Source organism: Microcaecilia unicolor, chromosome 12 (genome assembly GCF_901765095.1).
Source record: "Microcaecilia unicolor chromosome 12, aMicUni1.1, whole genome shotgun sequence".
NCBI classification, from domain to species: Eukaryota; Metazoa; Chordata; class Amphibia; order Gymnophiona; family Siphonopidae; genus Microcaecilia; species Microcaecilia unicolor.
Genome location: NC_044042.1, coordinates 70,406,080 through 70,433,048, shown reverse-complemented (window position 1 = coordinate 70,433,048; position 26,969 = coordinate 70,406,080). Strand labels below are relative to the sequence as shown.

Below are 26,969 nucleotides of genomic sequence, written 5' to 3'. Positions count from 1 at the left end.
TATTCCAAGAAATCTATCTGCCTTGATCAGAGGCCAGTAGCATCTATACCTCTATTAACAAAAAACATTGTTGCTGCGCAGTTTATGGAATATCTTTCATCTTTTCCACTCTTACACATATCCCAATCAGGTTTCAGACTTTCCTATAACACTGAAACCATTCTCACCACTCTAATCTCCAACCTCAAGAAAGAATTTAGTTCCGGCAAAAAGATGATGCAATTTGACATTTCTAGTGCATTTGATATGGTAGAACATAACATATTATTAAACATATTAGATCATTTTGGCCTGAGTAATAATGTTCTCCAGTGATCTCAAGGTTTTTTTTAAAGCTCAGATCATATCAAAAGATGACAGGCTTTCTCTCTGTCTCCTTGGTCTCTGTATTGTGGAGTGTCCCAGGACTCTTCCCTTTCTCTCATCTTATTCAATGTAATGATGTCCCCCCTGGGATCTGCAGGTTTCAAAACCTTCATATACACAGACAATGTCACTATCTACTTCTCTTTCATTAAACACATTTCTGAAATCGTGCGCCAAATTAAATTAGGCTCAAACTTATGGAATCCTGGCTATATGAATTCAGATTAAAATTCAGTAAGGACAAAACCAAATTTCCAGTCATTACTAAACCATACGATTCCACTCCCTTTAATTCATTCACCACTGACCAAATTTCCTGTCCTCTAGAATCCACTCTGAAGGTTCTAGGTGTTTTCATTGAACACCATATTTCCAGAGTCATTTCTAAGTCATTCACAACTCTCTGGAAGTTAAAACGTGTCAGACTCTACTTTGCAGGTGGAACTTTAAGATTACTAGTTCAGTCTCTAGTAATCCAGCTGGATTATTGCAACACCATTTATTCGGGTGTAAGGAGCAAAAAGACTCCAAATTGTACAAAACACAGCTGCTCATTTTATCTTTAAACTTTTCAAGCCACTCCTTTATTAATGAAATTACATTGGCTCCCCGTTAAAGCCAGGATCTTACTCAAGCTGTGTACCATTATGTATCAAATTTTTCATTGACTGACACCAGATTATATGAACCATTTAATAGAGATATCTTCATGCAGAGACTCCCTTTTACTTCGTTTACCAAACTTTAAAAATGTAGTTTACAAATCAGTTCTATCTGCTCATTTCACTTATATTAGAACGAAATGTTGGAACTCTTTTCCTAAATCTGTTAGATCTTATCCAGACTACTTACAATTATGTAAACTGCTGAAATCCCATTTCTTTTCAGATTCATTTCAGAATTCATCTCATTAGTCTATACTGCAACAAACAGCTGACAATTCTAGTTTTCTGGTCTTATTTTGACTCTTATCAGTATGTACAATATTAGCAGTTCATTTATGGATCCATCAATATGTACAGATACTCTGTAATTCTTAGCCACTGTAATATACTATTTTAATATTGTTGTACTCTATACTCTGTATCTTTAATCTGTAATCCACATTGAACTGAAACCTATTTTGGGGAGAATGTGGGATATAAATGTCATAATAATATAATTGCATCTCTGCCCCTGGGAACATTAACACAGAGATCGCATAAAAGTAGGCACGCTTGTTCCATTTATCAACCATTTCCATGTGCATACTCATCTGTAGTTTTAAAATAGCAGTTTTCCACATATAAAAACATGCTTTACACATGGAAAGTGCTTTACAAAATTACCCTCTAAGCAGTGCCGTAGCGAGGGTGGCTGACACCCGGGGCAGTCGCCGCTGCGCACCCTCCCCCCTCCGGAGCGCACCCTCCCCCGGAGCGCATTCTTACTTGATTTGGAAGCAAGGGGCGGGCGAGAGGGTTGATCTGCCCCCGAGTGCACGTTGCTGGGAGCTGCGTCGGCGCCGTTGCTTCCTTGCTCTCTCTGCCCCGGAACAGGAAGTAACCTGTTCCGGGACAGAGGGAGCAGGGAACCAGCGGAGCCGACACCCCCCCCCCAAGTGGCGTGCACCCGGGGCGGACTGCCCCCCTCCCCTTCCTACGCTACTGCGTCTAAGAGCTAGACCAGGGGTGTACAACCAGTGGGCCACCACTGAATTTTATACAACCACCCAAGACTATGGTAAGTATGCACAGAAAACTTTGGTGATTTTAATTACTGTATTTTGCAAATATTTTCAGAGTAGATGCTCAGCCAGTTTGTGTCCATTGTTTTTAGTTAAATTTTTTACGGTGGTCTATGGAACTCTCTGCATTTCCAGTTCCAACATTGTCACGTTGTGACCCACTAGGGATAGTGCTGACATTCGTGTGGCCCTCTGTGTATAAGGATCGTCAATCCCTGTCCTAGACCACAGATAAAACCACAGAATTACGATGTCTTGAGACAAACTCCAAGTATTCTCACAAATGAAATAATTTCCTTTGGTAGAACCAGGTCCAGATGTTGAAAAAAAAAGTCCTACCAATGTCAAGTTTTTATAATGGGGGTTTTACTCCTTTAGAAAGGGACACGGTAGACTGTGGAAAGATAACTGCCATTAGAGGAGTGTGTTCTTAAAGTTAATTTCAAGTGGATTATAATATAAAAGACCTTATGCCATCTTTATGGAATCCACTGATCAAAGTGGATTACAATATAAAAGAACAATCAACAACTGCACATTCAACAAAGAATAAAGCTATTACAAATTTAAAATTTGAACCAAAAACAGAGCAAGAGAGCAGATAAATACAGAATTGAAATCATTAAAGTGGACTAAACCTGTCCCATTCCTGAATTCAATTAGTTAAAAATCATAAACCCCAAGGATTACCACAGGGGGAGAACATTCCTATCCCAGACACAACCAAGTCCCATTTAAAAATCAAACTACTAAACAGCACCTAAAGCCTAAACAATCAATTCAGTTTCATTACCTGGAGGCCCCAATCCCAATCTAGTACAAGGCCTTCCTTAAAACTATATTTGTGAAGAAAGCCAGGTTTTTTAAAAAGACATTTAAACAATTGTATATAGTTCTTCATTCGATTTTGGGTTGCAATATATTTCCATAGAAAGGGAGCTACTGGTACTCTGTGGTCTGGTCAAAGGAAACCGCGTGATCTGCCAGCAAACCTTCTCAGGAGTAGTCCCCACAGTCTGGAACTCACTCCCAGAGGGACTGCGCCAAACTCGAGACTATCTCTACTTCAGGAGGCAAGTGGAGTAATTCTGTAACCAGACGCCTAGAAGAAGAGGGTAGGCAGATATCTAGTTCACACCTATTCTATAAAGAAAAGTAGGCACCTGCTTTACTTTAGAGGATACTAATGCAAGTTCTAGAATACTACAATTTATATGCATATTTGTGCATACTCATTGACAAAGTACATGCTTTCAAAACATGGTGACCACTTTTCCACGTGTTGGTATTGTATAGACAGTCATTTACACAAGTAATTAATTAGAACATTTCTATTTGTGTGTGTTCATTGGCAGCTCCCCCTTACCCCTGCATTCTATGAATGGCATGGATCCCAGATCGGCACTCAAAATAATTAGTTAATAGGCTCCAGTGATTTCAATATTAGAATTAAAAAGCTCTTAACTGGCTGGGCGCTATTCTGTAACAATGGGTTTCTAAATTGTATTATGTAGAACTCAAAAGGAAGCATGGCCATGGGAAGGGCATTCACAAAAGATGCGTGCAGTGTTACAGAATAGTGGGGATCCGTGCCCAACTTGTGCACCAGGATTTATACCAGGTTTCAGGTGGTGTAAGTCCTCGGTGCCAAACTTGAGCTCTGAATTTGGCGCTCAATGCTATTCTATACAAAGCGCTCATCCTGGAGCGACCTTTATAGAATAAAGTTGAGTGCTGATATTTTTGGTGCCGTTTATAGAATTTCCCAAATAATGCCTGAGGCAGCTGTCCATTCACTCTGCACCTGGACTAGTTTGCTGCTCATCAGCTCCACATATCTTATTAAACTAGATATAATTTTCCTTCAGTTTAGCCACCTATTTATTTATCCAAAGCCTGTGTCTAACCATCTCGTATATCTCAACTACACTTGCCCCTTTGGCTGCCTACTAAGATGTTTCATTGTATTGTACTAGCATTGTGAGCATCATATCTGTGTTATTTAAATGTTTTCATGTGTGCCTGTTAAGGTGTTTCATTTGTGTTTTGATGACTTTTATAAGCATCATATCTCTATTATATAAATGTTCTTCCATGGAGTCTGTTGTGCTGTATTGTTTGGGACTGATATTCAGCCAGTGGGAGGCAGCCCACATAATTGCAGCAGTCGGCACTGACCCTGGATATTCAATGCCAGGCCGTTTCCAGTGATCAGCATTGAATATCAGGTTTCATTTTTGGCCACTAGAACTTAATCGGTTAAGCCAGTATTAACGTTCCTAGCAGTTAAAGATAGAATTGCCATTTATGCGGTCCTATTTAACCACTTAACCCAGCCTGAATATTGGCACTAACCGGCTATATCGCGCTAACAGTGAATGTCAGCAGAGATAACTGGCTATCTCCTGCTGAGTATGTTTATGTTTATTAACTATTTGATATATCCCCTTTACGTTAAATAGGTCAAAGTGGTGTACAAAACAATTAAAATCAAGAAAAATTGAGAAGGGAACTCCAGGTAAAACTAGTACAGTAAAACCATTTGCACAAGAAGGCAATCAGCCAGATAGAGAAATACTAGGGTAGTCCAGAATTGAATGGGTGAATGGGCTCAGGGTCTCTGCAAGGTCAATCAGTCACTGGGACTATCTAAGAGAACATTTATTTTAGTTACATTTGTACCCCGTGCTTTCCCACTCATGGCAGGCTCAATGCGGCTTACATGGGCCAATAGAGGGTTAAGTGACTTGCCCAGAGCCACAAGGAGCTGCCTGTGCCTGAAGTGGGAATCAAACTCCGTTCCCCAGGACCAAAGTCCAGCACCCTAACCACTAGGCCACTCCTCCACATGAAAAGCCAAGGAAAAGAAGTGGCTTTTCAAAAGGGATTTGAATCTGAGGAGGCAAAATTCTGATTGGGGGGGGGGGGGGGGGGAATCATTCCACAGTGGGATGATTTGGGGGAAGGAAGAACTAATCGGTTAGCATCAAGTGAGCGAAAGGGACGGGTGGGCGTGTAAGGGATGATGACAGGTGCTAGATAAGAGAGGAACCCAAATGTAGGATTTTGTGAGCAAGGACCAGAGTTTTGAACTATGGCCTATAAAGAAAAGGTAAACAGTGAAGCTGCAGATACAAAGGAGTGACGTGATCGAATATTTTGGCTTTCAAGAGAAATCGTGCAGCAGAGATTGGAGGTGACAGAGCTGGCTATGAAGGATCCTGGCATAGACAGAATTACAATAGTCAAGGTGTGAAATGCTAAATGAGTGAACAAGTGTATGCAAAGAGGGAAAATCCAAATGCTTACTGGTTGATTGTAGTCAGCGTAACTGAAGGAAACCTATTTTAACCTATTGAGAAATCTGTTGTTCAAACAAGAGCCATGAGTCAAAAATGACTCCAAGGTAACAGAAGGATGAGACAGGAGTTACAAGGAGATTGAAAAGTGTTAAAGGAACAGAAGGGGGTCAGGTGCAAGCCTGTCACCTAAGCAGTAGTCTTGTCCGGATTTAAGGCAAATTTATGAGTGTTTAATGAACCAGACATGGCCTGTAGAGAAGCATTCAGGGGACCAGGATCAGAGGCTGAAAAAGAGGTGGGAAAGATGAGCAGAATGTTGTCAGCATAGAAGTAGAAATGGATGTTGAAGTCCTGAAGGAGAGCTACTAGGGGGCTAAGAAAAATATTGAATAGCAGGGGAGAGAGTACAGAACCCTGGGTGCTCCACATTGAAGGGGGAAACTTTGGTACTAAGAGCAGGATGTAGTGACGGTGAATGAACTGAAAGGTAGGACGTGAACCAGGCTAAGACAGTACTTTAATCCTAGTGGCTTGTAAACGTGTGAGTAAAAGCATGATCCACAAGGTTGAAGGCTGCAGATAGATCGATGGAGACTAGAGAACGATACCTTTGTCTAGGGTGGTGTGGAGTTCATTGAGTAGGGAAATGATAGTAGATTCAGTGCTATGGTGTACCCAAAACCCAGTTTGTCTGGGATGTAAGACTGAGAGGCCATTGATAAAGGAGTTTAACTGATCGAAGACTAGTTTTTCTGTAATTTGGAAGCAATGCACAAATTGGAGATAGGTGTTTGTAGGGACCCAGGATAGAGGCTTTGCCTGAGGGGCACTTTAGGACCGGAGTGAAAATAGCTTTTTTCCAGAGGAGGAAGATAGATCTAGAAGTAAGACTCAGTGAAACAAGATGGAGGAGTAGGGGTTCAAGAACATGGCAAGCTGTGGTTATCCAGCTAGAGGAAAGTGGATCAAGGCAACAAGTAGTGAGATGCTGTTGCAGGAATTACCACTATTGTTAGCAGAATCTGTGGTACTTCAGGAGTCAAACACCACACACCAGAATGAGAGAGAAATCTTCTTTATTTGCCAGCAAACAAAGTAGGACATCAGCTCTAGCTTTCTCCTTCTCTTCAGCTCTCTGTGTCTTCTCTCTCTCGTCTCAGCTCCTTCTCTTCTTCTAACGTAAGCTGCTTCTGCTCTCAGTTATATAGGGTCCTACACCTCTCTAGCCCCCCTTTCTCACCAGATGGTAAAGAATAGATTGATTACCCTGTCTTGAACTAATTATTACTTACACATTACTTAAAAATATCAGTTACATAGGTTTGAGATATTTCCTAAACTGACCTATGACCTGGGGCCTCTCAAACTAGACAATGTGGCACCTATCTCCTGTATTTTATTATTATTATTAAATTCTCATATTCCCAGTCAACTTCATACTAACTGGGTTCTGGCATTCATTAAGGGCCAAGGGGCCAGTCTTGCTTAATGGCACACAGACATGGTTTGTTATTACTTTCAGAAGACCAGTCCTACATTTAGTTAATCAATCAAGGAGAAGACTTGACTTGTCCTGACCTCTTCACCTAGCTTCATACACAGAACTCGCTAGGACTGTGGATAATTCAAACCAGATGATGACCTCTTAAACTGCAGACAAAGCTCACTTGAAAAGTCAGACACTGGATTGAAAAGATATTCTACATAGAAATAGAACTTATTAATTAAACAGAATAAAACATATTCTAAAATAAGCAGAAATCAGAATTCCTTATAAGACAAAATCTAAATTATCAAGAATATCTATATCTACTCTATCTTCTTCTAAACATCGTTAGCCTAATCTTTTTAAAACTGCAGTATGCCTTGCTTGCTGATCCCCTCGAGATTGAATGGCATCCAGATGTGGTATATTTATGAACTAACCTTAACAATCCATCACTCAAAAAGGGACAAAGAAAGTTTCATTTCTCACTGACCTTTCTAACCTCTAGTCTAGCAAAAGCTAGACATTTGAGCAAATTAAACCCAGATGGCATTCTTCCACTTTACAGGACTGAAAAGTTAAACACCAAATTAATATGATTTCTTTGCCCAAGCTGCCTCAATGCAAGTGCTTTTGCAGGTTAGAAAAAAATAACTAATAGAAGGCACACTGAAGTTGTGGCTAGTGAAAGGGAGGGGTCAGGGGGAAGGAGATCTACGGGTAAACCAGAGGGATTGGGAGAGACTAAGGTATGACGAAGTGTGTGAATCTTGACCACAAAGAAATTGCCAAGTGAGTCAGCTGTCGGTAGGAGAGTACTGTGGGAGGAAGAGGGAGTGGGCTTTTCCGTAAGCTGGGAGACTATCCTAAAAAGATGCCTTGCAGGACATTGGAATTCTTGTGGGAATTGAGGATGTGGGAGCACTTAGCCAGTTGAATCTGTTTTTTTGTAATGGGCAGCCACCAGCTTGAAATGGTGGAGAGAGAACTCATTGTGGAAACATCGCCAGGTAGGTTCCATTTTACATACCTGCCGCTTCAAAAGGTAGAGCCCTCCATGGTGCCAGGGGGTCTTAGCTGATCGTTCAGGGGCTGGGTTTGTATTAGGAGGAACCGGGCCAGAGTCTGGCCTCATAAATTTAGAACCCAAAGTAAGGTCCCAACAGGAGGCTGCCTCCTTCAGAGGAAGTTCAAGGAACAAAGCGGGAAAGGAGTGAGATTAGCTGGCTAAATGCTATTTAACTGGCCAGGAGCCTTTCCTGGCCTGTTGAATAGCATTGAATATCGGGGGGGGGGGGGGGGGGGGGGGGGGGGGGGTATACTGTTCATATTTATCATATTCCTGTTACATGAATGTTCTACTGTGCTGTTTCAATATGTATCTTTCTGGGGGGGGGATATGTATTTAACAAAGTGGTAAAGTGAACAAAACAAAAGTACAATGAGAGAGACAAAAACAAAAGAGCATCCAGCATATAGACCAGTTCAAATCCTTAAACAAAAGTTCAAGTAATTCTTCTCTCTTGTATCATTAATAGACAAAGTACCAGTATGTTCTTCAACACAAAAACAAGGAAGCCTGTAATTCATATGCACAAAATGTATATTTCTGATAATGTATCACCACTATTACTAGGATTTAATTTGCCCATCTCCAAGTTTACATCATTGTTTAAGGGTGCCATTATGGTGACATTAGTCATTGTTAACACAATGTAAGTTGTTTGTTAAGCTAAACCTGTTGTACACCACCTTGGTCGAATCTCTTCATAAAGGTGGTTAATAAATCCTAATAAATAAAAATAAAAGTAAGAGGAATATTCTTATAATGAAAATTGCTCCCACAGAAAGAGGCACACAGGACTATGGAATAAAGTTTATATAAGGGTTTAATCCCAGAGAAAGGGCCGCAACCGGCTGTGAAACAATGTTCTTGGAGCAATATCGAAGCATTTCTCAGTCAATGTGAAAGTCAGGGTATATGTTTGGGTCTCCATCTCTGTTCTGTAACCAACCACATCCCTGCATTTCTGTCATACACTTCCTCTTGCTAATAAAGATTCTGGTTTTGGTTTATCTTCCAGCTACCAGAAGTACCCCAGACAGCACTGGCAAAGAGTGAAATATACTGAACCCTGTTTCTCAGCTCTTGCTGCTAACCATTTCCTTCTGAGCTCCGAGGAACGCAAAGGGTTTGTTTCATTACTTTATTATTCCCATCTTCTTTGTCTTTTTTTTTTTTTCTATCTTTGCAAAACTACAGCAGCTGCAGCAGCTAGCGAGGAAACAAGACACATCAAAGCTGAGATGGGAAGTGAGAGAGCTCTGGTCCTGGACAGGCTTGCCAGCAATGTTGCAAAACGAAAGAGCTCCATGCCTCAGAAGTTCATCGGTAAGAGCTAAAGTGTTACTCTGTGCAGATATGTTGGGTGGGTGGGGGGGGGGGGGGGGGGGGGGGGTGGAGGAGGATAAGATGGAGAGCCAACGACCAGAGTATTAATTATAACAGGCCTTGCCTGACCCATAATAGACCGAAAGAACTTAGTCTTCATCCAGGCTTCTAAAATGTTTTGTTTTGGTGTTTTTTTGCCATAACCCTAGATTGGTTTGTAAGAGCTGCTTCACGCATATGTTATGCACATTTTTAGTGTAAAGAAGGTAAAGGTGTGAATATCTGATTGCATGCTCTGCGTGTGTAGTCTTAAAAATGATGCTTCTTTTTCTACATTTTCAAGTGCCTGCATGCGCGGGAAACCTTTACTGTTACTCCGTTATAAGCTTGCAAACCTTTCTAGCACAGCAAACACTGTACTTCAGAGGAGGTAGCCACAGCAACTTTCAATGCAGAGATGCCAAAAATGGTATAATTTCTTTATTCCTGTGTTTTACTACAATTTCACAAGGAACTGCAAATTTTTAAGGATGAGACTGAACAGTTTATTAAATATTCTGAGGGTCTGGGATGTTAAGAGATTTATTCACTAAAGGTTGATGGTACAATTTGGCAATTATAAGCAAGTTTAGATGCCACAAGATTGTCCCCTTATTTGGAAAGAACATGTCTGCTAAAATTTGAGTGAAAACATTTTTTTGTGTGTAATAACAGTATAGTCATGACTGAAGGAAGATATACTGAATTGTATGTAAAATGAGTAAATTATGCAAACTTAGGTGATCACAGAATATTGATTACACCATCATACAGCTGAAGGCCATATTTGACACAGATCTGGGGCAAACCTTTTCCCCTAATTGGGAAAAAGGCTATATAGGTCAATAAATTAAATACATTTTTATTCTTTCTAATAGCAAATAATTACAGTGTGTTAAATAGCATAAAAATGATTTTTCTTCTCTATTTTTTATTTAATTGGGAATGGTTGAATTTTGACTGTGCTAAGAAAAACAATCATTAGGTAAATATTCACTATCATGGACACCGTTTTAATGTTAGCTGTATTTAATTTATGTGTTGCTTTGAAAATCCATGTATAATGTTGAACAGCCAATTGTATATTTAGGAATTATATCTGAATTTACTCTTTGGCATTTGGACAAGTAGTAAGTGATGTTAGAAAAGTTAAACATCATTTCCATGTGCAAAAAGCTGATTTACATGCATAAATTAGCATGCACACTTGAATGAAAATTTTAGAGGCCCCCCCCCCCCCCCCCCCCAATATTCAAAACCATTTAACCAGCCAGGAACGTCACCTGGCCGGTTAAATGACACTTAACTGACTATCCAATGATATTCCGTAGGGGATAGCTGGTTATTCCCTTCTGAATATCCCTGGTTATTGTAAGCGGCCACATCAAGTCACTTAATAGAAATGATAAGTAGTAGTATATCTTTAGCCGGTTTATTAGCAAGGTATACATGAGTTCTGTATATAGCTTTACATCTATATTCTGGAACATTTCCTATCAGACTTACACCTGCTTTGAGTCATACCTAACTGTGGTTAACTTTTGGTTTGGGCCTGGGTGTGGGAGGGAAGTTGTGCTTACCTCTCATGTACTGAAAATTACCTTGAATTTGCAAAAATTAGAATTTTGAAAGATAGATCCTTAATTGGATGCCTTGGGGGATATTATTATTATTACTACATTTGTATCCTGCGCTTTCCCACTCAAAGCAGGTTCAATGCGGCTTACATAATAATAGGAATACAGAATATTATTAGAGAGGGTAAAAGTTAAGTATACTACTACTATTAAATATTTCTATAGCGCTACTAGACTTACGCAGCGCTGTACAAATTAACATGAAAAAGACAGTCCCTGCTCAACAGAGCTTACAATCTAAATTGGACAGACGAACAGACAGCTAGGGGTGGGGAAATATCTCGCTGCTCCCTATGCCTGGAATAGACTCCCTGAGCCAGTACGTCAGGCTCAGTCTCTGGCTGTCTTCAAGTTTAGGCTTAAAGCCCACCTCTTTGCTACTGCTTTCGACTCCTAACCATGACTCTCTTACTCAACACCCTCACTTGTCACCCCTACCACTGCAATTTCCCCACCCCTAGCTGTCTGTTCGTCTGTCCAAATTAGATTGTAAGCTCTGTTGAGCAGGGACTGTCTTTTTCATGTTAATTTGTACAGCGCTGCGTAAGTCTAGTAGCGCTATAGAAATGTTTAATAGTAGTAAGTATACCAGAATACTTGTTCTTTGCTAGAAGGAAAATGATCAGTGCTTTTGAAAACGTTCTGCGAATGCCTCTGAATTTGTATTCCTCCTCATCAGTAGAATCGTACAAAGTCTATTCTCCAAGCAAACCTGCTTTTGAAATCCATTGATAATCGAATGTGGTGTCAATCCTATAGCAGACTTCTGCATAGATAGCATGTTTCTATATTATCAGTATGGGATACTGTTAGAGACGTGTTACTTTAGTAACTAGGTCTCATTGCATAAAATGGGACCTGTGCTAAAATAACACGAGTTAGTGGTAAAATAGCACATCTTAACAGTAGCCCACATTGATAACTATGCTCCTTGGATGTGTAGCTTTGTAAAAGATGCCATTTACACATGTAAGTAATAGAATCACCACTTCTGCATGTAAGTAGCATTATTTGCACATGCAGAGTCCCGAGTGATGCTGCCTTTTTTCTTTCTTTCTTTCTTTTTTTTTTTGTAAAATGGTTTCTTTTGGTATGCATAGTTGGTCCATGATGCTGCATGTATTTTATTAAAGGTTCCACTTTCCACGAGTCTTTTATAAAGTAATATTGCAGTTGTGCATGCATGAGCCATTTACTGATCTAGGTGTCTTGTACAAAATAGGGCTAATAATGTAAGCATTTTGCCACATGCATACGAGTTTTGTCCCACTGTGAACCTGCTTTAAATCATTCCCATTTTCTGGATATATAATATTGTCTGATTTGCAGATAAAATGGACAGAGTTATGCATAGATCATCTACGTATCTCTTTTTAAAAAAAGAAACATTTGGACGGTTGATGTTGACTGCATAAGTGCTTTTGAGCATCAGCCTTCATATAGCATTATATTCATGTATGCATGAGCATACAGTGTTTTCCTCAACTATAAGAAGGACCAAAGTCCGAACCCATGCATCACTCTTAGTGCCTTAATTCAGTTTAGATGTCACATATTGGTCAAATTTATGGCAGATTTAGGAGTCATATATACATAGTAAATGACGGCAGAGTATGGTCCATCCAGTCTGCCCAACAAGATAAACTCATTTTATATTGTACGTGATCCTTTATATTTATACCCAAGTTTGATATGTCCTTGCCATCCTCAATTTTGCACATTCACACCTCCAAAAAGCGAAGTTATATGTATGAGTTGTGGCATATAAGAAAAGCGCTAATTACAGATCTAGATGGTAGAACACAGAAGGAGGTATGTTCTGAGTGGTCATTTGCAGTACACCTGTATTCCTTATTTTAGAACAGCAGTACACATATACAGTGGCAGTTTTGCCTTTTTGAGGCTTGGACGTGTGTCAAAGCGTGCTTTTCTGAGGAAGGGTCCCTAATTGCTAGCCACTGTCTCCCCCCCCCCCCCCCCTCTTCTGGTCAGCAACGGCCACTGACCGTTTAAATAGCATTTAACCAGCTGTGAATATTCAACAGAAGATAACCAGTTATCTTCGCTGAATATTCGTGGTTCTCGTATAGCGGCTAACTGGCCATATTGCACTATATAGCCGGTTAGGACCAATGTACATCGCTGGATTTAATGGTTAAATAGGACCACTTAAATAGCAGTCCTATCTTTAACCGCTAAAGGCTTAACAGTGCTGAATATCGGCTTAACCAGTTAAGCTCTGGCGACCAAAAATGAAACTGGAAACTCAATGATGATCGCTGGATACAGCATGGCATTTAATTTCCAGTTCCACGGCTGCCACCGACTGAATATTGGCCCCTGTGCTTACAAATTTGTAGACTGCACCACATACACACAGACAGTGCCATTTTGATGTATATGTTCCCACTGTAGTTAAACTGTAATGGCTTTCATATGTCTACTGATGGGCCCAAAATCTGCTACAAACGAAGTAGAATGTATAGCAGTCTGTTTCCTACTAACTGGTGTGTGAGGGGGGGATACTAATAGGAGGAAAAGGTCTCAAAATCACCGGGATCTATCACTGTATACTTGATTTCTTTTTTTCTAACCGGCTGAGCTGAAAAAGATAAGTGGAACAATATACGTTCTTGCTGAGCTGTCAGTCATTTGGGTTGAGGAGGTTATAAGTAGATAGAAAAAAAGAAATCAAATATACACGCTTTAGTTTGATATACACTATAGCACACATTAAGGAAGGAGGAGGTTTTTTTAGGTCTATGATTATTGATAATCACAAACAAGGGATTGATATACTACAAGATTACTGTTCAGTGATAGATCCCGGTAGGGGCATAGCCAGACTTCGGTTGGGGGGGGGGGGGGGGGGGTCCAGAGCCCGAGGTGAGAGGGCACATTTTAGCCTCTTTCCCTCCCCCCCCCCCCCCCCCCCCCCCGGTGCTGCCAACCCCCCACCACCACCATTTTTGACCTCCCTGCCGCCACCACCACCTTTGACCCCCCCCCCCCCAGCACCAACCCTTTCGACCCCCTCTTCTGCTGCCAACCCTCCCCCACTACTGCCGTCGGATACCTTTGCTGGTGGGGGTCCCCAACCCCCGCCAGCCGAAGTCCTCTTCTCCGGTGCGGCTGCGTCGCTGATCTGCAAGGGCAGGCTGCTGTTTCTGTGAGTCTGACGTACTGCACGTATGCAGGACGTCAGACTCACAGAAACAGAAGCCTGCCCTTGCAGAGCAGCAACGCGAACACGCCGGAGAAGAGGACTTCGGCTGGTGGGGGTTGGGGACCCCCGCCAGCAAAGGTACCGGGCGGGAGAGGGGGTCGAGGGGGTTGGCGGGGAGGGGGGGCAGGGCCAAATCTACGGGGCCCCATGCCCCTGTGACCCCATGCTCCTGTGACCCCACGTAGCTACGCCCCTGGATCCCGGTGATTTATGAGACCTTTTCCTCCTATTAGTATCCCCCCCTCACACACCAGTTAGTAGGAAACAGACTGCTATACAGTCTACTTCGTTTGTAGCAGATTATGTTCCCACTATGACACTGCTTATCTTTTGTGTATTGACAAGGAAAAGTCCTATATTCAGTGGCACTATACTTATTTTACAAAAGTCTCAGCGCCCACCAGGCCTTTTAGAAAATATTTGTGTAGGTGTAAACAGGCAGACTTAGATGTCAGTTTCCCTGTACAGAGTTATCTTTCTTAGATGCTATGAGTTTATCAAGTTGGGCAGACTGGATGGACCATACAAGTCTTTATCTGCCATCGTCTACTATGTAGTTTTGCTGGTAATAATAATAACATAATATTTATATATCATTTAACCACAAAGCTCAAAATGGTTTACATTAAAAGGTGTAAGAAAAACCACGGAATAATTTGCTCACTTCAGCAATTACAGTAATTGAAAAAAATGAAGATGTAATGTGTTTCACAAATAGCCAAGTTTTCAAAGCTTTCCTAAATCTCAAATAATCTAGTTCACATCTCAATTCACGTGGCATGAAATTCTGTAAATTTGGTATCACTGCACCTAGAAACCTCTTATGCATAAGTTGACTTGTGACTTTGAATTTGTTGAAATGTACTGTCCTCTTGGACCTGACATCTCTCTTTTTAGTGAATAAGAGCCCTGTGCGTGGTAGGACACAATGCTACATATTCAAGTGCACTTCATGGGGAAATGTCACCCTTTGTGGCACTGAGAGAGGCAGAGGCATGATAACAGTAATGGGGGAGACATTAAGTGCTATTTTACTGGGTAATTGGTAGTGAAGGGTAAGGCAAAGTTGTAACATATAGATGAGTAAGAAAGTAGGAAGAATTAGAAAGTAAGGTGACTGATTTGAAGAAAGTTGCACGTGCGGTCAGAGAGATGGTTAAATATTATCTCAGCTAGGGTAGGAGTGGATAAACATGTCCCTCTGCAGTATGTGCAGCCTGAGTCAATCCTTGTGTGTGTGAGTGAGACTAACAAGTTAGTTACTTCTTCCTTTAAAGGCCTGGTTGAAGAGCCAAGCTTTCACCTGCTTCCTGAAGTAGAGATAGTCTTGCTCCGGAGAAGGCTCGCTTGCGGGTATCACATCGTGTAATGTCTTTTGAAGAGGGTGCGGTTAGGGATACCCCTTGGGAAGACCTTATTGTCTTTGGAGGTGTATAGAGGGTCATCCTGTTCTTCAAGTACTCTGGGCAGGGCCTTGAAGATCAAACATACAGAGTGGCAGCAACAGCAGCCATCCAGCAGGGAATTCCCTTGAGACAGCTATCTGTATAAGGCGAAATATAGGTTATGTTGGAAGACATTCCCTAGCCAAAAATCTGCATCTAAAAGATGAGTATATTTTTCTAAAAATTTAAAGAAAAATCTAAATTGAATAAAGTTTGCTATATAAGGAAAAGATATTAATAGATAAAGATAGTAAATAATCACCATAATGACTAATGACGATGTGGGGGCGTAAGTCTTGCCAGTTAAGAAAGATACATGTTGGCGAGCCGCACTGCTGAGGTCAGAGATGAAGTTGTTTCTTGAGAAAGCATTACTGTAATTGAGATGACTTATTAAGAATACAGCATGAATAATTTATTAAGACAGTATTTAGTTTAGCAGTTTGGACAGAGGTTTTACAGTATTAGTTACTTTTAAGTAATTAATAGGAGTAAATATTCAATGGGGTTTAAGTGAGTAGGAGAGGGTCTGCCTACTTAAACCCTGCTCAGTGGGCTGTCCTCAGATATTCACCGGCATTGAACCATATAGTGCCCCTGGAGATCCCTTCTGACTGCTGTGTCCCTGAGCAGTTAGTGCTGGGGTGGTCCATGGGTGGAGTCAGGCAGAAGCCAGTCTTACTCAGTGTCGGTGCCTGCAAAGATAACCAGTCAAAGAGAACTCCTCAAGAGACAGTCCAGTCTTTGCCCATTTAACTTTGTGGGTGCTGGCAGTGAACATCACTGACACCCTCATAACTTCTGGGTCGGCGGCTGACCTGAGTATTCACCGCTGGTGTTTAGTCATGGCCTGCATTGAATAACTGGGTTAGATTCAGCTCATGAGTGCAGCGACTTTTAAAACCACTGGTCCTGTGGGCTGACTATTGGGGCAGTACACTCTACCCTCTTTACACTTGTCAGCCTTCCTCCTCTCAGATGCTGTTCCCCCCTTTGCCTCTCCTTTCTGGACCTTACACCCCATCTTAACCTCTTCAGCCTTAAGTTATTATCCCTTGTCACTCCTTTCCTCTAAAGAGACAGATTCTTGCTTCCTCATACTCTTCCCTCTTGCTCACATCCTCCCTCCCTCCGAATGCTATTTCCCCACTTCTCACCCGAGCTTGTCCTTCCCAAGATCTTTCCCCCAACTCCCTCTTACCCTTGGTTTTTAACCCCTCCCCATCTTCCCAAGATGAACAGATCCTAATGAGATTACCACACTCTTGATCCCCCCTTCCGTCATGCATCCCGTATTGGTCGGCAACAAGAGACACTTTTAATCTAATATTATCTCTTGCTGCTGTAAGACCTAATCCCACAGCTCTTATTGTGAGGTTTGGCCCTGAGGGAGCATGAAGTTAGATCAGTTTAAATGTGTCTTCTGCTGTTGACCTGTAGGGATACAATGGGTATTGGATCAGGTTTGGGATCAAACCCATCCAGCCTGAGAGATGGGGAGGGTGGAGAACTGAGGGAAAGAAGGAGGGAGATAAGGGAAAAATTATTGCCTGACACCCCTTGCTGCATGACACCCAGGGCAGCCGCCTCATTTGCTAGCTCCAATGGCTGTGTTGATGGTACCACCCTTCCTAACTGGTTGGGAGTGGGTGTTGGCGGAAGGATTGATGCTATCCCTGTTTGCACACGTTCATGGCTCACCGTGCCGCCCCTTGGCACCCCAGGCAAGACAACCACCCTGCTCACTCTACCCTAAAGCTGGCTCTGCCTGTGGAAGAAACAGAGACAGAGGAATGGTTTCACTACCTGTTTCTAGTATAGAAAGACCCTTATACTGTAAATGAGATGTGCATATCATTGATCCGTGGCAAGGAGGGTAATTCACATTATGCTTCAGAGTCTCTGTCACACTCCATGCAGGATGTAAAACAGAACTGCACCTGCCGAGAAAGGGGACGTTAACTGAATATGGCATCTGAGATTGGAAGATCAACCTCTATGGGGTTTCTTTCACTTCTTCTGGTCCTTTAAAACTGTGTGAGTGGGAAAAGCAATGCATTTATTTCAACCAAAATGCAGATATTGGTGTTAGGTTTGTTGTGAATTTAGTGCTGATGAAAAGTATCACACTTGATAGAGCTGAGAGCCAATGTTCTTCATTGTGCTACAGAAGACATGAAACATGGACTACACATCTATCTGTCACACATACAGATGCAAGTCTTTTCACAACAAAACAAGTACACACAGGTGGCAGCAGTTGCAAGTGTCTCCACACAGACATAGAGGGCAGTTCTGTAACTGGGCAGCACAAATTGAGTCCCACCCATGCTCCTCCGTTATAAACGCCGCCTTGCATTTACACGCTAAGCTAGTGGCGTGCATCATTTACAGAACAGTGATGAACGGGCAGCTAGCACTTTCGCACATCAAGCACACTTCCTTAGATAAGGACTGGTAGTCTATAATTTAAACGTGCAAATTGTGCTTAAATTTAGATGCCAAGTTATAGAACAAGAGGAACAGGTACAGCACAGGTTGCAGCACTGCAAGCGTCTCACACACACACACACACACACACCCCTACCATGAAACAGTTACAACATGCAGGAGCAGTGCTAGCGTCACACACACCCCTACCACGAAACAGTTACAGTACAGGTGGCAGCAGTGCTACCGTCTCACACACACACCTACCACGGAATCGTTACAGGTCAGGTGGCAGCTGTGCAGGTGTCACACACACACACACACATACTAACCCTACTAATGTACATGCTTCAGGGAGAACTTCTGTGAGAATGGAAGGTAGAAAATTTGAGTGTACTTAAGCACCTGTTTAAAAGTTACAGTAACAGGGTCTTTGTGGAAAGTTTTCTTACAGCACACACGTCATGAAGTACAAGCCTCAAGGGGCGATCTTATGGTACATGAGTTTTGTTCCCGTCCCCCATTCTGAGCTCAAGATGGGGTATGGGGTGGAGGATACAGACTTGGGGAGAAGTGTAAAATGCTGTGACCTGAGCTGGTTTTGTGGTTTAGGTCAGAAGCCTGGTTGAAATGTCAAATCAACTAAAGTGACACCCCAAGCCACACTTGCAGTTTAGCAGAGGCACTGAGTCCAAGAGTCTGAAGTTTTCTTCTCTCTTAGAAAGTATTCATCTCTTTCTACCAAATGGATTCCGTTATAGTAAACTCCCACTTCACTGTGCAAAATTACATTGCTTTACCATAACAAACAGGCTATCGTAGCAGAAGAAAGCACCAGAAAGGTGTGATGGGCAGATCCTATCTCCCTGTGCACCTCTGTATCACCTCTGCCAATGCATGCAGGAAGGATACAGTGGGAACATTATTATTAGTATTTCTATATAGCTACCGGATGTACATTGCATTTTACTGACAAAATTGAGAGATATAAATAAAGTGACTAAGAACAAATAATACAGTCCCTACTGCTTGGAACTTACAGTCTCAGTCAAGAGGGATTGAAAAGACTTATAGAAAAGCTTAGATTTAAGGGGAAACTGATTGATCAAGGTAGGGACTGTTGAAATGGAGAGAGATTGAAAGGAATAGGTTTTCCTAGGAGGCTAAATAAACCTGCTGGTGGTTGGGAATCTAAAGAAGAGTGATGACAGTACAAACTGTGTAATGGGCTTGGGGAAACTGTGGGAAACCAGAACTCTGCTTCAGAACCAGTCTATAACTGAAAGCCAGAGACTGGGTAGATGCAGACAGCTCCTGTAGAAACCAGAGAGGGCAGAGAGCAGAAGATTCCTCACTGAAAGGCAAATTCTAGAACCACACCTTTATCCCCTGTCCTTAACTATCTTACACCCCACCTGGACTTGCCGTTCAAAAGAGGCCTTTAACTTCTGGAAACTATAAAGTTAGTCAAGGCATGTACGGCAATTCTGCCATCAGAGTTTAATTCAAAATAGACACCACCATTCAAACTAGCACTTTTATATTGTTTTTTTTTTCATGTAGCTCCCTGACCCTTGTCCCCCTACCCCCACCACCACATGCAAAAATGTCCAGATCCTCCCTTGGACTTTCCCTGCCCCACCCCCCTACTGAGGGCACCCTGATGTTTGTGCTTCAAGGTATCCATGTACTGTATTGCATTCAGACAGTGAAATGATTCACATTATTATTAGGATTTATTTACGTTAAGGGTGAAATTTAGACTTGCGCTTCAACAGGCACAGGAATCTCCTGCAGGGGTTAGAGTTAGTTATGTGGTAGATATGTGACGATATGAACTGAGTAACAGCCATCACCTTATTCTGCACACAAAAGGGAAACCATCTCTTGGGGATTCAGTTGCACCTACTCAAAGACTGAATACCATTAGAGAGCAACAGCCTTTTCTCTTTCTCAACCTTGTTTGTTAAGATTTGAGTCACATAGAAACTTTAGCTGTGCCTTAAGACCAGTGATTCCCAAACTTTCTATGATGTAACCCCTAAAATATTTTTCATACACCAAGGAACCTCACTTCCCCCTTCTTCCTCTCTCCCCCAATACAAGGAGCCCCTCTCCCACACGTTGGCCTCCCACCCCTGGGCCCCACTATATTGTTGGTGGTCTAGAGCAGGCCAGAGCAATTCTCAGTCAAAATGGCTGCCGGAATCTCCTGCAGCAATCTCCTGCCCCAATTAGCTAGAACTTGCACTAATGAGGAACCCCTGAAGAGAGGTCACGGAACCCTAGGGTTCCGCAGAACCCATTTTGGGAATCACTGCTTAAGAACTTTGGCAGTAATGTCTGCCCCCGAAATAAATGGAATGAAGATTGCTTCCTGAACACCAGGTTTTCCCAAGCTAGTGATGCATATTCTGACAACATGTGTATTCTGACAGTGCTCCCAGGGTAATGTCTCCAAATGGGAGTTAGTTTTGTGCATACCATGACAGAAATGAACCTCACTCCTATTCCTGGAGATTGTATCAGTCTTTCATTTCCACTGTAGCACTTGCCTCAACATTTGATTTCTTCCAAGCAAAGCCTACTGGAGTGCAGAAGGTATAATATGCTCAGGCAACATATCAAGGTGTGACTTGTACAGTAGCGGAGATTCTTTGCAGTGGTATCTTCATTTCATAGAGTGGCTTTCTCTTGTTTGGAGCTTGTTCTGTGAATCACCTGCACATTTTCCCTTCTACCTTGAAGCTGGATAAAAAATGCTGTTCTGAGTAAGAGTGCTTCTATTCTACTGGCTTACTCAGCGTATGTTTTGAAAGAAACGTGAGTGACTGACTCTCCAGTAAGTGTGATATAACTTGAGCTTCAGTGACTCATAACTGGAAAGTGATGACTACTCCATAGTATGCAGTTACCGTAACGCAGGAATTTCATGATCTGCCTTTCTGAATATTTTGCATATGTGAATTATTTCCAGTCATCCATAATGTAAATATGTGTATATATTTCTTGTACTCCTCACTTACGGAAAGCCACGTACACATATATTTTCCACTGCAGCCATTGGGAAATAGTGTTCAAATGTAAAGAGAATGGAATAAGACTGGTTCAGTGCTTACCCTAGGTCCAGGGAGGCGCCGAGGATCAAGTCTTCTGTTGAAACACAAAACAGTCATTTCTCTTTTACGTACCCCATTCTCTTTATTGAAACTGCCAACAGCATGGCTGTACAATCAATAAACAACATTATCACATCAATACAATAAACAGATAAATGAGTGCAAGTCCCAGTTTTCGACATTGTACAGTATAACCCAATACAACAGCTGCATTTACCATCATACTGTGGTCTACTTTATCCATTTTTTCACATTTTTAGATTTACCTTCCTCTCCCCCAACCCGCGAATACCCCCTTTCCCCTTGCCCTCATTCTTTCCTCCCAGATGACATTTCCTTTTTAGCAGTCTGTTTTTAAACTTTGTGCAAACCATCCTCCCAGTTCGAAAACATTTTCAGTGCTTCCTCTATAAGTAGCTGAGGATTTGTGGTTTTATGATTGAGACAATGCCAGGAAATCACAGGATAGACCTGACTCTAAGTTTGTTTTGACCGTCTTTCTTGAATTCACAATAATTTGTTTCTGCAGTTTCTGTTTAGTAGATACAACATTAACTCAACCAGTTAGGATTAAAACTGCCATATTGTATAACATTTTTTATCTAATGAAATAGCAACACAGGTTTTAATCATAGATCATGAGATAGAAAATTGTGTACAACAGGGGACAGCAAACTACAGCCCATGAGCCAGACCCAGCCTGCTGGCATCATCACTCAGGACCCTGAATGTCAGTTTTTAATGATGAAGAAAAAAAATATCTGTGTTTCTTTAAAAGCTGCATTCTGGCCTTGACTGATGACCTTGGTGTTTCAGCACTGTTTGTTATTTCCCCCTCCCCTTCTCACTCTGTAGAGGAGTAACCTAATGGTTAGTGCAGTCGGCTGATTCTCCCTGCAGTTCCTTATGACCCTGGGCAAGTCACTTAACCCTCCATTGTGTCAGGTGCAAAACATAGATTGTGAGCCCACTAGGGACAGAGAAAATACCTGAATATAATAAATGTAAATTGCTTGGGTTGTACCACAGAAAGGGAAGCTATCAAATCCATGACCTTTTACTCTGCTAAGTATGTTTGCCCCTTTCTGTCTTGGTTCTGACACCTGCTGGGCTCATGCTTCATCATCTGACAGACAATAAAGAAGCACTTGAGGCACAGACCCACATGATGAGGGCATCTTTTCATAGATGTACTAGTGCTGGAGAAACCCTGCTTTCCTTGCAGGTTGTGACTTCTTTTACTAGGGCAGCATACGGATACAGCATAGGAGCCCAGCCTACACTAAGATGTGTAGGTGACCAACCAACTCCTACAACCCCCAGACTCATCTTGGGGACCCTGCACCCCAACATTCCTCAATCCCTCCAAGTTGCAGCCCCCGGGCCACCTACAACAGGTTCATATTTGTACAGCAAGCACGCTATATTCCAGAAATGTGTATTTCTTTAAAGTAACTATGGTTCCAAGTTTTAAGACCAAGCACAGTAAAACAATCCCTTATCAGCTCTCCCTCATATTTTAAGACAGTTGTGTGGGAAGCAGGGGCAGTTTTCATTGTATTTTAGGAACTATCTGTGATACTATGAGATAGAAACAGCTGGGAAGGCACAGTTTAAAATTGCTGTGTGATCACATTTCTGTGGGTTTGTCTGTTTATGGAATTCTCTTAGCAGACTGCAGTTTTTAAAATCTATTTTCAAAACCATTTTGCTATTTTGGTGGTATTACTATTAGTTGAGTTTGCATTTCTAGGGTGGTGGTGATGTGATGGGTCGTACAGTCTGATTAAATAAAAACACATGGGATCAGTGTGTACCAGAGGGGGCTCAGGTGTAATCTTCTTGCCATGCACTTAAGCTGGTTTTCCATCATTATCCCTCACAGGTGAGAAGCATCATTGCTTTGAAGTGAACTACAACCGAAGTTTCATGTATGAGAAGGAGTGCGACCTTGCACAGTCCCGCATTATGGACCAAGCCATAAATAGTAATATCAGCTACCTGGGGGGTGAAGCCCTGCACCCCCTTATACAGACCACCCCCACCTCTGAGATGGTGCCTGTTATCAGCAGTCTGTATCCCATAGCACTGACCCGCTCTGAAATGTCCAATGGTACCCCGCAGGACACAGAGAAGAGCAGTCAGCAGCTGAAGGACAAACAGCAGATGTCAGAGCGAGGACTCTCTCCCAACCACAGTGGGCAAGACTCCACCGACACAGACAGCAGCCATGAGGAACGTCACACCCTTGCCTACCAGCAGAACCACCTGTTGCCCGCTCAAACACACAATGGGCTGCAGGCTATGAAAGAGATACATAGGCCATACGACATCAGACCATCTGTAGTCTCCTCCCGGGATACCATAAGAGTCATTAGTAAGGAAGGAGAAGTGACAGGGGTCTTCCGATGTGACCACTGCCGTGTGCTCTTCCTTGACTATGTCATGTTCACCATTCACATGGGCTGCCATGGCTTCCGTGACCCATTTGAGTGTAACATGTGTGGCTATAGAAGCCAGGACAGATACGAGTTTTCCTCACATATAGCAAGGGGAGAGCACAGGGCCCTTTTCAGATAAAATGAAATATAAGCAACCTTGCTTGCAAACTAAAACTTTTTTTAATTTGCAGCTGGCAAAGTTTGTAGCATATATAGCCATCCCTGCCCCATTACAGCAGGCTCTGAAGAAGGAATTACTCTGCCATGTGCCACCTTCACATCAGGAGAAGGGGGACATGGATCCAGGGCCACTTTATATTCTATGAGAACGCACAGCCTCAAAAGGATCAACACCTGGACCATGCTAGGTGCTCAGATCCCATTGGTCGTACATTAGCTTGTGCTTGTATTTTTAGATCGTTGTTTTTCTTGTTGCAGTATGGTAGCACATCTTGGGGTTCGGATGGAGTGTCCAGGACGGTATGCAGTACACTCAACTTTGTTTTGACTCATTCCAAAAATAAAACCCAGTGCTCTTGCAAACTGGAAGCAGGTCAGCCCAGACGTTCTCTCTTTGTTTTAACACAGACCTTATGTAGTGTGAATAATTATTTACAAGCCTGTGTGATTATAGTATATCTTAGAGGGGTAGGCCCTGCGGAGTAAAGTACATCAACCATCCTGATAGGTGTAGGCCCCAACACTTCAAAATGATTAGGGTGCCAAACTGCTCCTTCCTAGACAAAGTGAAGGAAATTGCATAATATTGTGTGTGTGTGTGGGGGGGGGGGGGGGGGGGGGGTTCAGCTCCCACAGACCTGGTTCTAACGCTGATAGACTTTGACACCTCTTGCTTTCATTTTAAGGCTGCCTGTATCCACTTTCCCAGATACCTGTGTGCTTCTCTTCTTGGGCTGTGAGTTTGCATTTTCCCCTCCACTGTAGAAATTTAGTTAGGAATATGTTTGCTAAGAATATGACTAGAAGAGGGATTGTAGCATAATTTTATGCTTTGTGGAAATTGAAATATTCCGTATGTTCTTAAATAGAACCTGTAAAGGTGAGTAGATTAAAGATTGTGCTTTTAGGAATCAGTTTGATCAAAACTGTATAATAATGAGTATGCAGAAAGTTTTAAAATATATATTTTTATTTTTTTAAATTAAAAGTAATTTGTTGTACCCGCTGGCTATGCAAGTATGTAAAGCTTAAAACATGGTAAAGAAAGCAATCTTTTTTCACCTTTCAGGAAGGATTCTGCAGTAAAAACATTTGTTGACAGAGAAGCCCTGGACTTAAATATTTACACTGGAATCCTGCTGCCATGAGGTTTCTTATAAGTCTCATATTCTTCCAGTGCTACTTCTATTGTGGCAAAATTTCTCTTCAGCTTTGTTTGTGTCAGTGATCACATTGGATATGACAGAAACAGCCACATAATCTAACATGATTCAATAAAGTAGGACTTTAATCTCAAGAGAAAAATAAATGTGCATACTCCTGGGGGAGGGGGAGTGAATACTTGCGCAGTGTAGAACTTGTACTTAGCACCCTGCGGTTCTTCTCCATTGAGCCTGCAAATAGCTGGGAAAATGGGGGGTACAAATGCAGCAAATAAATAAATACTATGGTGGGGGGGGCATAACAAACTTGGGGTATGCCAATTTAGGTGAGGGTGGAAGTAAAAGCAAGCTTTGATGTGTACCATGGAGAGTAGGTTGGGGCAGAGCAAGTTTTGTGTGTGTATTGGGAGTACAGCAAGCCTGATAGTGTGCCATGACTCATGAGGGTGTGGGGAAGTAACTGAAGATGTGCCTTGGAAGGTGGCAGAGAGAAGGTGAGGTGGGGTATGTAGAGGCTAGTGAATGTAGGGCAGAAGGCAGGGTGGGCATGATGGGGGTATGTATATGGGGGGGGGGGAGGTCGGATGTTGATAGGTATTTTTCTTTCCTGGAGGCTCACAATTACAAAAACAAAGAGCTAAAGTGTGAATTGAAGCTGGACCCTTGGTTTAAAGTCCAATACACTACTACTACTACTACTATTTAGCATTTCTATAGCGCTACAAGGCGTACACAACACTGCACAAACATAGAAGAAAGACAGTCCCTGCTCAAAGAGCTTACAATCTAATACAGTCTAATCTAATACAATCTAATCTAACCAGACTACTCCTCAGACTTGCTCCTGCTTTGCTAAGAATGCCCATAATACTTAAAGCTGTGATGGAGTCTGGTATCCTCTCAGTTTCACTTTCAGGGGCAACGGAGGGGACAGCAACCACTGTGGGATTAAGGAGATGTCATGCCTTAATCCCTCTGGTGGTCAGCTGCTCAGTACCTTTTATACCCTGGACGTGACTGAAACCCATAGCAGGCGCTGTTCAGAGCATGTGCAGAGCAGCCACGCTTAGCGATTGGCTGTTCTGCTCATACTCTGATGACCGATTGGCTTCCCTCCTACCAAGCTGCTTTCTGCTTTTGCATGCAATTTGCTTTGGGAATTGCTTGGTATTTTCAACTTGGTAATTTTTACTGAGGTGGAAATACCAAGCAGTTCTTTACGGGGACCTTTGTGCATCTGGGTTCAAGTGTCCATCTGTAGACCTACCCCCTGGCTGGAGAGTCTTAGGTCGGCCTACTGGCCTGCCTGCCTCTAGTGCAAGGGAGCTTTTTTAAAGGCCTCTAAACTCCAAGCCCCTCCCTGCTTATCAGGCTTCCGTCTCTCAGGGAGCTTGGGTCCTCTTCCCAATTAGGACAATTGGCTTAGTCCAGCCTAGCCTCTCCTAATACGGAAATTGCTTCCTGCTAGTGCTGCAAGCTTATCTACCCTCTTCTAGAACATCTTCCCCTTTTCTTAAAAGGGAAATTACCCCTTCTCATGCCCTGGCAGGTCCCTGGACCTGTTAGCCCTAAAGGGGCAACACAATTTCCTTTGTTGAATTTTATCCTGGAAAGAGGGAGCCAGCTCCAAGACAGAGCACTACCTGTGTCTGTCACAGAGCAGATCAAAGTAACAATAGAGTCAGGGCTGGTGTTAGACATGCTGGGGCCCAGGGCAGAAATTAAGGAAGGGGACCCCCAATCCCCTCTCTTCCCGGCCTCCTCCCTCAATTCCCTTACCCATCATTGCTACTACACACAAAACAACCTTAAATGACTTCTTCACACACAATACACAGACAGACCTTCACCAAATACAGAACAAGGGATCACAGATTAGAAATACGAACACCAAAACCGAACTGGGAACTCCAAGAAGTTAAACTTGGCAAGTACTGCAACACTGGAGAAATAAAAATAGAAATGCACTTCATTTTGTACTGAACACAATCAGTGGCATAACCACGAGGGGGGGGGG

At 42.4% G+C, this 26,969-nt stretch overlaps 1 protein-coding gene across 2 annotated transcripts in view; it reads left to right on the top strand.

Moving 5' to 3' along the window:
* Positions 1 to 24,797, top strand: part of IKZF3 (IKAROS family zinc finger 3) — a 206,836-nt gene extending 182,039 nt beyond the window's left edge. For both annotated transcript variants that reach the window (XM_030221341.1, XM_030221340.1), the window contains 2 exons: positions 9,144 to 9,272; positions 23,054 to 24,797. In XM_030221341.1, coding sequence (XP_030077201.1) covers positions 9,144 to 9,272; positions 23,054 to 23,748 — 824 coding nt within the window. In that variant the 3' untranslated portion in view covers positions 23,749 to 24,797. The remainder of the gene's footprint in view (positions 1 to 9,143; positions 9,273 to 23,053) is intronic.
* Positions 24,798 to 26,969: the final 2,172 nt, after the last annotated feature.